Source organism: Harpia harpyja, chromosome 8 (assembly GCF_026419915.1).
Source record: "Harpia harpyja isolate bHarHar1 chromosome 8, bHarHar1 primary haplotype, whole genome shotgun sequence".
NCBI lineage: Eukaryota > Metazoa > Chordata > Aves > Accipitriformes > Accipitridae > Harpia > Harpia harpyja.
In genome coordinates this window covers 11,336,382-11,348,749 of record NC_068947.1, presented here as the reverse complement: position 1 = coordinate 11,348,749, position 12,368 = coordinate 11,336,382, and the positions used below count along the sequence as shown (strand labels likewise).

The 12,368-nt window shown below is 42.0% G+C and overlaps 1 protein-coding gene across 1 annotated transcript; it reads left to right on the top strand.

Moving 5' to 3' along the window:
• Positions 1 to 91: 91 nt before the first annotated feature.
• On the top strand, positions 92 to 7,418 carry GATD3 (glutamine amidotransferase class 1 domain containing 3). Its single transcript, XM_052794406.1, has 7 exons — positions 92 to 243; positions 2,935 to 2,987; positions 3,754 to 3,867; positions 4,239 to 4,358; positions 5,199 to 5,291; positions 5,621 to 5,777; positions 6,401 to 7,418. Exons 1-7 carry the CDS (start codon positions 127 to 129, stop codon positions 6,527 to 6,529), a joined length of 783 nt encoding a protein of 260 aa, XP_052650366.1. The 5' UTR covers positions 92 to 126; the 3' UTR covers positions 6,530 to 7,418.
• The last annotated feature ends 4,950 nt before the right edge of the window (positions 7,419 to 12,368 follow it).

Sequence of the window (12,368 nt, the reverse complement as noted above, 5' to 3'; positions counted from 1 at the left end):
GGCCGCCGCCGCCAAGGGCGCAGCGGCCTCCCGGCCCGGCGCGGCCCGCCTTCCCCCCCCGCCTCAGCCCCGCGGCCTGCCCGGCTCCGCCGCCCGCTCCGCCGCCCGCTGCCCCCGGCCGCGGCCATGCTGGCCTCCCGCGGACCGGCCCTGAGCACCGCGCTGCGGCGGGCAGCGCCCGGCGGCCCCTTCGCCTCCTTCCACTGCTCCGCTCGGCGCCGCCGCCCCGCCCGCGTCGCTGTGGTGAGTAAACGGCCGCGCCGCGGCGGGAGGAGGCCGCGGGCTGGGCGAGGAGGGGGGACGGGGACGAGCCGGGGCAGCGCAGCAGCTCGGAGGAGAAGGGGAGTTGTTTTGGTTTTTTACTGCCTGGCTGTCCCCATCCTCCCCCAGCCCCGTGCCGGCGGCAGGGCCCCTCTGCCGAGGCGGGAGGCTTCGGGGCGGCGTCGGGCCGAGGGAGGACTGGCCCCTGGCTGCGGCGGCTGGAAGGCCTTGGGAGAAGGTGGAATTGAGGAGAGAAAGCTGTTTAGGATTGAGTAACTCGGAGGAAGCCGGACCAGGAGTGGGAAACACCTAAAAAAGCGGCTTCTGTGGAGCTGAGTTGTTACAAGGAGCTGAACCTGAACTAATCTGCGGTGTGACGGGGGAGGTGCTGGCAGCGCACGGCTGGGCTGGTTTAAGCCGGCCGGCAGCCGACCAGCGCACAGCCGTCCGCTCACTCCTCCCTCCCCTCGTCGGTGGGATCGGGGGGGGGGAGAAAAAGTAAAATTCCTGGGTTGAGATAAAGGCGGTTTAATAGGACAGAAAAGGAAGTGGAAATAATAATGAAAAAAGAATTAGAATATCCAAAACAAGTGATGCACAATGTAATTGCTCGCCGACCGGTGCCCAGCCAGTTCCCCAGCAGCGGCCGCCAGCCAGCTTTCCCCCTAGTTTATATACTGCACATGACGCCATACGGTATGGAATACCCCTTTGGCCAGTTTGGATCAGCTGTCCTGGCTGTGTCCCCTCCCAGCTTCTTGTGCCCACCTTGCCCCCCAGCCTCCTCGCTGGCAGGGCAGTATGAGAAGCTGAAAAGTGCTTGACTTAGTGTAAGCACTGCTCAGCAACAGCTAAACATCAGTGTGTCATCAACGTTATTCTCATCCTAAATCCAAAATGCAGCACTATACCAGCTACTAGGAAGAAAATTAACTCTATCCCAGCTGAAACCAGGACAACAGGAAAATATTTAAACTGGATTATGCCCTTCTGCACAAAGGAGGTAGAGCATGTTAAAAATAAAAAAGAAAGTGGGGAGGCGGAGGAGCTACAGGGTACCAAAGGAAAATTTAGGCTGTAGATAGCATCTCAAATGGATACACAGCTTTGGAGTAAAATGGACAGGCTTTGAAGCTCCAGCTTTGTATAGTCTTGACAGCATAAAATGTAAAGAAATAAGAAGGCATTGCCTGCACGAGGAAATCTGGGGGAGAAGAGTTGGTTCCGGAATAGGCAGAATGCTGGTCCAAATGTCTAAAAGGTAACTTACCAGGAATCCTGTCATTTTAGCAAAGGATGGCTTTTTAAATAGAGGATGGAAACCAAATGTTGTTGTTGACATTAGTGACATAAATTTCTGAATATGGTAGAAGACAGATTTGTCACCAAGCAGGTACTGAAATCACAGAAGACGATAGTGTTTTAGTACTTTGGTTTCAGTGAGTTTCAAAAAACATTTTAAAAATATTGCTTACAGAAGATAACTTCAGCACAGTTGCTTGTACGCTTCTTCAGTCTAAATTAAATGAAAGATTAAATAAAAAGTTGGAAAGGAGGAGGTGGCCTTCAAATATCAGAGCAGCAAAACTGTAGTTGGTATTAACACGGACAGAAGAATGTCCATGGATCTTACTCATTTGGTGAAGTGATAGTAGGTTGTCATGCCTGCGAGAGCAGAGGACTGGGTGTTGTGATCTGAAAGCCCCTTCGAGTCCAACGTTTCCAAGACAGTTTCAGTTGCGAGTTTCTGTTCGTGTGTCTGTGATTAAAAACTTTCAAGTTTCGAAAAACTGAGATAAAACCAGGAGGGAAGAGAGTAAAGTTGGTAAATGGACTCTCTTTCACAGGTTTCTTTTCTTTCAAAACAAACAACCAAACACAAAGAAAACCCACAAGAGTTCGTATGTATACCTGCAGGAACTAGATAATTCTTTGGGGTTTTTTGGCTTTGTTTTGTTCTTACAATCGCTTTTTTTCCTGGGTTTTTTAAAAATGTTTTTTCTTCTACTTTGTGAAAGACTCTCTTCACCCACACAAGGGTAGCTGATTGCTTTGTGCTTTTTATTCTCCAGTGTATATAAACAAACTGAAAGTATTACAGTAGTGAGGAAAGGTATGGCTAATATAGCATAATTAGATTAAAAGTGACTTAGCTATTGATCTCTGATGTGGATCCTCAGACAAAATACAGCAGCAGGTAAAATAGTTTATCCTAAGTGCCACCTCGAAGTGCACTTCTATCCCACTTCTGTTTGATGTACATCTGGATGAGAAGGTGTTTCACGCAGGTATGGGCATTTCATAAATAGACGAATGACACTCGGAATAATCCATTGTGTGCACAATAAAAACATACCTAAGGATATCATGGCAGTTTATTAACTCTGAGGAATAAGTGCAAAAGCCAATAAATAAATATTAGTTATTTCTGAGACCTGTCTGTGATGGATAGCTATAAATAGGAACTGCCAGTTCTGCAGTATGTCAAATGGTGACACCAGTGCTAATAGCATGATGTTGGCTGGCTTAGTAAAGAGCTTGTTGCTAAGTTGTTTTTTCGGGGGGGTGGAGGGAGGTTTGTTGTTGTTGTTTTTTAAATCTTACAAGGCTTGTGAAAGATCCTGTAGGAAGTTTTGTATCACCTGAAATACTGTCTTGATTTTCTTACTGCAGGTCCTGTCTGGTTGTGGTGTCTACGATGGCACAGAAATCCATGAGGCCTCAGCGTAAGTTGCTTTATGAAACTTTGTGCTCTAAAAAAGTCTTCTTTACATTACAGCAGTCTGTTGAATTCAGTTTTGCTCACTCTGGCCATGAAAATTGCCCTGAAAGATGTATGATGAAGCTTCACAGTTTTCTCACACCATAATGGGGACCTCAGGCTGCGTTCTTGCAGTACTCAGTGATTGTCCAAAGATGCAGCACAGTGCACACGATGCCAGAGCAGTGAGTTTGAGAGAGACTGTCCTTCCTTCAGAAACAGAAATTCAGAGTTCCAGAATCAATCTCAAGAGAGTTAAGAAAAGACTTCATTTCATAATCACTTTGAGTTTCTGTTCCTGGGGCTAAATCTAACACTAGAATTGTTAATACTCAAGTTGAATTATTAACTCTCAGTGTTAATTGCTAAGAGATGTTTCAGCTAGATCTAGATTAAATGTACACGTAGGTCTGTTAATCATGGGACTCTTCCATAACACCTGGGGACTTGCAGTGAGAAAGTTTTTATTGTTCCTGGTTGCCTGCATAAGAGCAGTGAACAAGAAACTTGTCTCTAGCTTACTTGACCCTGCCTCCAAACTGACTTTCTGTTCTGCTTTGCACTTTGGTGTTACTTGCAGGGATATTGCTGCTACGTGCTCAGTATGCTTTGGTAGGATGTGTGTTTTTCCTCTTTCAAAATCAGGTGGTGGAATATTTGTAGCAAGATTTAGGTGCCAGATAAAGCCTCTCTTAATAGGTTTTCAGCACGTTTTATCTCCATTTTTGTAGCATACTGGTACACCTTAGTCGTGGGGGAGCTGAGGTTCAGATGTATGCTCCAGATGTTCCTCAGATGCATGTCATTGACCACAGTAAAGGGCAACCAGCTGAAGCTGAGTCAAGGTAAAGTCTGTGTTTAATGTATTTTCCGTGACTGCTGAGCCTCAGTCTTCTAGGCATTCTTCAGACACAGCAGCCTCTAACTGCACTTGTAACGCTTTGCTGACTGGTTTTAGTAGCTTTATGCTAGCTGGTATTTTGATTGAAAAGAAAATACTAAACGAGTTTTCTGGACTTGATGATACACAGTCTCTTAATGCCTGTGTTTTCCAGTAATAGTATTTCAGAAGCATCGATAGCTTCAGTTATTGAGTACCACTGTTCTTCTTGCTTCCTCCCTTCCTCCCCTCCTCTTCCTCTGCCAAAACTTTCTTTATGCTCTTCTGTGCACAAATGCTTAATTCATTTCATTGTTTTATTTCTGGTTCTTCAAGGAACGTTTTAGTGGAATCTGCAAGGATTGCTCGTGGTAAAATTGCAAGCCTGGCTAAGCTCACTACAGCGGACCATGATGCTGTGATATTCCCTGGTGGATTTGGAGCTGCTAAAAACTTGTGAGTGCCAACTAAGCATTAGACTCCTCAACTAAATATTCATGATCAACTATTCATAATCAACTATGATTCACACAATAAAATGAGGAAGCAACAAATGGCCTTATTTACTACATATGTAACCACTACTTAACAAGGAAAACTCCTTTCAAAGTGTTGGAGTTAAGTTGTGCTGTTCATGATGGTTTCCAGTCGTAATTCTTATTGGCATTATCACATTTTAAATTTTCCAAACAATGTTGGTGAGAATTCTGGAGTTTAGATAATGCACGAGAAGTCCTTTTTCCCCCACCCTTGTGGTGATTCTTTTTGGGCCTGACTGAGGGAAGTGAAGGTAAAACTTCAATAGTTTCAGGTGTTACTAGTGTTATTATTCTGTTTCTTCATGTCCGCCTACCAAAAAGTCCCCTCTTGCATTAGTAACGATAAAACAACAGGTAGCTCAAAAAAAAAAAAAAGTGTTAGCCATGTGGAATACTGATGATCTTGTTATTGACCTGCCATTTTGTTGGCTTGGAGAAACCTGAATGTTATTTCCCTTTTCTTCTTACGTATATTTCTTCTTTGAAAATGTTGTTCCACTTCTCAGTAATCCTAGAAAGGTCATTTGATAATTCTTATTTCTAGATGTTTATATCAGGCAAGGAACTTTCTGACATACCAAAGCCTTAGAAGTGAGTCACTTTGGCTAAAGCATTGGTGGTCAACTACAGGCTTTTTCAACCACCTTTTAGAAGCTATTAACTTTGCGATGACCCTTGAGAGCCAGTCTGAGGGCAGATAGGCATCTCTATTTGTGGATTTATACTGAAGTATGTATAAAGTTTCTTGTTGTGGCAGATCTACCTTTGCTGTTGATGGGAAAGATTGCAAGGTGAACAGAGAAGTTGAACGTGTCTTGAAAGACTTCCACAAAGCAGGCAAACCTGTTGGGTACGTATGTTAGTTGGAGGGGCATTTGTTTGACAGTGCGAGCATAGAGACAACATATGTTTTGTTGAAATGTGCAGCTGTTGTTGTTGGAACTAGAAAAAGCATCTTCGTTTTTTTATCAGTTGTAACTTACTTTTTTAAATGCAGTTTTCAAGATGCGTGTGTGTGTAGGTGTTTGTCAGAGAAGCAGCTAAGCAAGTGCTGAGTGGAAGTTGCCATGTGATGTCTTTCAGATTTGTAAGACCATGTCCGTTTGAATCCTTTCAATTGCGACCAGGTTTTGAAAGTGTGCCGTTGTAGAATCGCTCTTGTAATTCCTTTTGTTGCAGTCTTTGCTGCATTTCACCAGTGTTGGCAGCAAAGGTTCTCTCTGGTGCTGAAGTAACTGTGGGCCATGAAGAAGAGGAAGGTGGCAAGTGGCCTTATGCTGGGACTGCAGGAGCCATTAAAGAACTGGGAGGAAAGCACTGTGTGAAAGAAGTAACTATATCCTTTCCTGTGAATTTCCATGTTGAGAGACAGTTTAGTAATGTGTTGCTACAGTAATGAATACATGCAGGATCTATGCTTTTCCACTTACAGTTTAGTGGGAATATACAGTATATAGCAGGTAGCATGTAATACTGTGCATGATTAGAAACATTGTCTTCTGTACACAGCTGTATAGTTAGAAGTTGTTTTCAGTCATTGCCATAGAAGTCCCTTGGACACCCACTAATGCAGTAAATGCTGAGTGAATTTGCACATAAAACTGGCATGAGTTACAATTGGTCAGTTCTCTCTGAGATTTTTTTTCTTTTCCTGAAGGCTAATGCTGTAATCAAACTGTACTCAGAGACATTTTATGACAGTCAGTAAATTTCATAGGCTTTCTTGTGTTTCTGAGCATTCCCACAGATTGCTCTTGCAGTGTTTGTATTTCTGGCAAAAATAGCTTCTAGTATCTTGGATTATACATTGCAGCTGTCTTTACAGCTGGACGGTATAATATATTTGGAGGTGCTTTTTTATAGGATAGTGGAGTTGTGAGGTTTTGTCAATGATGGTTTATTTTGCAGACAGCATCTGCAAGTGAGACATAGGCTGTGTTTTCCTTAACTCCCTTTTACGAAGCTCATGTGGATACGAAGAACAAGGTGGTGACTACCCCAGCATTTATGTGTGAAACAGAATTACATAATATCTTCGATGGCATTGGGGCCATGGTAAAGAACGTGCTAAAATTAACTGGCAAATAAAAAAAAAAATCAGAAATGTTTAAATTTAGGGCATAGTATCAAATACAATATGGACCAATGGAAACGTTTTCATCTGCTTGTCCTGTTCACACTCTAGTGAATGCTGACACGATGCCGATTGATTCCCAGCTGCAGGGTTTTCCATGCCCTTTCTGAGAGAGGGGCCTGCAGAAGGGCTAACGGAGTACAAGCAGCCTGGCCTGAGACACAAGAGCATTTTCTTAAGCTTTTTCAGCTGGAGAGCTGTGCAGACATATTCTGAAACCAGTCTTCCCAATGCACCAGTGTCAAATCATTTCCGTGGGGGCAAAAAGAGACTAAAGGCCCCTTCAGAAGCTGAGGGCAGATGTGTTGTAGTGATATAGCAGATGCAGTGGCGGATGAAGCGGATGAAGAATGAGAATAGAGAAGAATTTGTGCATGGTTCAAGGTTTATGTGCTCAGGCCTGTATCTGTGACCTAAAAGCCAGGATCAGCTGTCAAGGGAATAGGCATCTTCCACATCTTAATTTAGCATGGGATTAATTAAAAGATTAATGTTTTGTTTTTCCATTTCAAAGAATCCTGTTTTCACAAAAGAGCCATTCTGAGTATCAGTCAGCAGCAGGATACATCTTAACTGTCACAACACTAGCACTTTGAAAAATTCATCCATTGGCCCATTATAGCTAAAAAGGTCTTGAAATGAAGGAGAAAATATCCGCTGACGTGACGCACAATTTTTAAGGGTAATATCCATGTTAAAGTAGTTGCATGACGAGCAGTGGATGGAAAAAACAATCTCAAATTATCCTTGCTTTCCCTGCTTTAGGGTAATAAAGCTTTCTCTAAAGAAATATTATTGAATGTCTGGAATAATGATGTATAAATAAATTAATTTCTGCCTTTATCTCATCCTTGTCCCTTCACTTTTGTTCGGCAGCTGCCTCTGATAACTTACACTGGTTGATACATTCTAGCAGTTTTTCTGCTTTTCAGTTCTCTTCACGTCTGAGACATTTTTTTCTGTATAGAATACAGCAGAGTCTCCTTCCCCCCTTCCAAGTTGTTTGTCACCTTTCTATTCATCATGAAGAAACATTTCTCAATTTGAAACAAACAAAGTGACATCCCTTACACGTTACCTTGTATTAAAGTTCCTTTCACATGACAGGCATGCTGAAGGGAACCTGTATTTTTAAGGGAGAATTGTGTGTTTTGTAAATGAAATCTACAAGCCTTAGATTGGGTTGGAGTATGGTAAATACTGTCTGTGGCTGAAGTCTTGCTAGGGATGTGGAATTAAATTTTTTTTATTGTGGGAAGCAAAGAGGAGGAATGAAGCTTGAATATGAGTGGTGGGCATGCTCATCTTGCTCAGGGTTCACAGAATAAGTGTTTTTGCTTCTGGAGCCTCTTAGTATGTGATTTATTTTTTTGTCACTAAAAATCACGTTAGGATTTAGAAGGTCTGAATTTGTACTTCAAAGATGGCACTGTTTTCTTGGAGGATTTCTTGGAGGATCTCTTGTGTACATCACAAACTCCAGCGTGGGTACAAAGAAATCATACACAGAAACCAAGTCATCATGGTAGCAGGTTCATAAAGTGGATTTTGGGCATATTCTGAAACTTTTTTGCTTGTGCATCAAATTCTTTAGGAAATTTTCAGTATCAAGTTGGTAAGAAAGAGAATTTAAAATACTGTCACTGTGTAATTCTGTGCAAATAAAGCCTTTCCTCCATAAGCTTTGCTTGTACGTAAGTGGATGTTTTTAATACCAATTTTATACACAGGGTACAGGAGGTCATTATTCATATAAAATGTAGTGACTTTCCTATATCTGCAGGAGTTTTAAAAGAAATTTGGTAACATAAGAAAGTAGCACAAAACAGAGATGGTACTGAAATCCCTGGAGCAGAGGGAGAAGAGCTGCTGCCTGTGTTAATGGTACCTTCCTCTGCTATAAGAGTGATCAAAGTTGAGCTCAGCCCTTCCCCTCAGGGACTGTGCGTTAACTCTTTCCATTAGCTCCTCTCACCACAGCAGGTTGTGAATATCTATTTAGGTTTTCTCATATCTGCAGCTCCTAGTAAGTGCAGCTGTGGTGGCATAAAACTTTCTTAGATTCCAAATCTTAAGATTCAGGTGTCCCAAGGAAAAAGATTATTTTTTGAAGAAATTGCTATTATCATGCAGTGACCGGCTGTTGCGAGTTGGTTGGTAGATCATCCAGATGTTGCCTCTTTTTACAGTCCTCTGACATTCTTGAATCCAGATACCCCAATAATGAAGACTACTAATAATCTACTGCATACCTTTCTAAGCCCATGCAGTGGTGGTCATGTGGATCCCTGACCTGGTGGCTTCCAGGTTGGATTATCACAGTAGTACATGCTTAGAATCAAGTATGCAAATTGAAAAGCTCACCTAATTTGACATGATATCTCATCTGCTAAATAACAGCAGTACTCTAAAATGATGGTCTCAGTATCAGTGACTGTTTGAGGGCTAGGACTGTGAGTCGTAGCGAGAGTAACTGAGGAAGCAGCTCCTCCTCAGTGCCTGAAACTTTTTTCAAGATAGTTACAAAAAGTGAGCTATCCATACAGTGTTGTCAGTGCTGGAAGCTTGGGCATTTAGTGGGGATGCAACAAACAGATACACACCAGGGAAATGAAAGACAAAATTTTATTTTCAGAAATAATCACATTTTAGAGCATCTTTTTACCCTTCTTTTTTTTCTGTCATTCAGAGATAACATTTTTTAAGGGAGAAAGAATAATGCACCAGGATTGCCTTTCATTTTTTTAATTCTCTCTAATTTCACAGTAATGTGCTGAGTACAAACCTTTGCTACACACATTTTAAAATATTTTTTTTTATTAATAGAAGATCTTTTAACTTTGGTGAAAGATGTAAGATTGTCATCCTGGCTTTCAGCCAGTGTAAATTTGGAGGGAAATTCCATGTGCGTTTAGAGATTGATAGAGACATCTGTCTGCCAAGCTGGGTTTTTCCTTTCCTTCCGTTGGGGTGTTTGGAGCTGCTGAGGGGTTTGCTATTTTCAGTGAAGTGGACAGAAGTTTATGATTTGTTCGTTTTGTTAAACGCTGTCAGAAATAAGAAGTGAAAGAATGTGTATTCTTCAAGCCTCCACAAGGAGGCATGCAATATCTGGCTTATGGATCCTGCTATTTTTCATCTTCAGAAAGCATTTAAGAACTTTGTCCTACCGAAAGGGAGCGGTGATAAATGCCCCTTCTGCTTGCGTTGGTTTTCTAGTGATGTGACGGGGTTAACTTGTGGGGTGTGGGGAGGAGTTGTTACCTCTCAGTTGTGTTTCTGCCTGCCACATTTTGCCCTCATTGATGCTTACACACAAAAACCATTTTACGAAATGTTTCCCTGTGGATTGTTGCAGTGTTCACAAATTTGACAACTGTGCTTTTTTCTTCTAAAAGCAGAACTGAAAGTTAGGGATTGAGATGCACTTTTCGTTTTTACCCTTCGGGTTCTGGTGACAATAGAGACACGTTTTGGGTGAGTAAAATGTCAGCAGGGGGCACTTTGTGAACAATGTTCTGTGCAGGTTTTCACTTACCCAGGCACAATATTCCAGCTGTTGTTTTCTGTATGACATTTTTGTGTTGACATTTTGGATGCATAGAGGGAATCAAACAAATATTGCTTCCTACTTGTTTAACAAAAGTAAACAGGAAATCCAGTTCCATCATAACGAATGCCTTCGTCCTGCTCATTTCTTCAACACAGTGTCTTCTTACTTATTGTCCTGAAGGTATAATATCAAATATACTTACATTAAGCTCTAAAGCCTTCCTGTGATATAATTATCACTGAAAAATGAGGAAAAGTGGAGTATAAAGTCGTAAAAGTACACAGTGGGAGTTTGTTGTTGTTGTTGGGGTTTTTTTTTTCGTTTTTGCTTTGTTTTGGTTTGGTTTTTTAAATAATAATAATGCTATTAATAGTCAAGGTGACCTAAAACCAAGGTTTATAGGGAGGGACTTTTATCAGGCCAAGAAATATTCCTGGAAGGAAACACACTGTTTCTTGAAGGGTCTGTGTGTTTGCAAGCTAGCAATATCTTATATGTGTGTGTATACGTAAATTTTTTTTTTTTTTCAGAGTGGGAGCTTGAATAATCCTCCATGTGCAAATAATTGGGAGTTGCCTGCATTCCCGGGCTTGAGTCTTTTGTTTGAGCTGTTTTTCTTCCTCCTTCCTGTGGCTTGCAGTGGCTGAGGGGTCAGCCTTAGCCCTCAGAAGAATTAAGGAACTGATCTTTGGTTATCTTTTCCAAGGTGATTTCAGCGGTGGTCAGAATCTCTGCAGAAAGCGATAGAGAGGGGAAGAGAAGAGACTAAACTTGGACAATCCCAGAAGTTGAAACAGAAGTTGCAACAAGGATTGCATTACCCATAGCAACATGATTTCGTGCTGCATATTTAAAAACAATCACCTACCATGCTTATTTTCAGTATTTTTCAGTACCCTTTGTTCAACTGCTGGGTGTCATGCTATGTGAATGACTGCCCTCAGGCTTAGCTGAAATAACGATGAAAATTCTACATAAAATATATTAAATACATTTCTTGCTGATGATCTATATGGGCCATTTCTCCCACACCGTATGGAACTGAAAGGAGCTCAGTGGAAAGCATTAACCAGTTGAACTGGCCTGACTGTAAACTTAGATAAACTACAAGATAAGCAAACTAACTCCTTTTTGTCTCTTACCAGTGTCACTGTCAAACTTGAAAAAATGAACTCACTTTTACAGCCATTCTTTTGCAAGAATAAGGTACAAGGATCTCTTAAGAATTTCTTTAATGTAGCAGATTATCAGCCTATGCTTTTGCCATATGAAATACATAGGTGTGGGCCACCAAGGTACTACAAGTGAGAGAAGTGGAGATTCCTCCTTAAATGTGTCAGTTGTTATTATGCTCCTTAGTTTTCAAAGCTATCCCTCTTGTTAGTGATGAAACTCCGGAAAACACAAGTATGTGCTGCTCGTGTTCTGCACGTTGAGTGAACTTTAAGATGTATGCTGACTGTGTCATCACCCAGGCAGGGAAGGACAAATCAAGGTCTGCTAGTCATTCAAACCTTCCATTGCAGTCTCCCAGGAAAACAGAATGGCGGTCGTATATTACTACTGGGAATGGCATTAACTACAGCTCTGGGAAAATATAATAAACAGGGACATTTAAACATCCCAAGTGCTGCTGCAAATCTGAGTCATAAAAAAGTAGGGTTGTAAGCAACTTTTAGAGGTCATCCAGTCTTCTTCCCCCCACCCTTCATTCCTCCTACCTTCATCTCCTCATGTGCTTACTGTGATTCATGCAGTTTGCACAGGCAGGGAGAATCGCTTCTGAGGGTGAAAGAGGCAGACTACTGAGGGAATTGGGCATTCCTCGTAGGCACCAGCCAGCACGGTGCCCGCTCTTAAATGTACAGCTGGGCTGTCCGTTTCCACAGCAGTTAGGCTCTGTTCTAGCCCTGTATGCCGGCATAAAGGTACTTAATTATTCATTTGCTTGCCCAAGCAATTTTTGCAGCTGTGTAGTCATACAGCTTGCACTTGTGAGTGGAGGTGCTCATGTCGTTCATGTGCCTCAACACCATTTGAAAAGTGGAGGGCTGCTTAAGTGGCTATTAGATTTTTAGAAGTCATACAGTCCTTGAGATGAGGGCAAGCAGTTCAGAATTTTGGGACCGACAGACCTGTACAAATTCCACCTTTTGGACTTTCTGATTGCACAGGGAGCCTAGCTAACTGTAGGAACAACTGGAATACAAATAAAGAACTCTTAGATACCAAGCAATTGC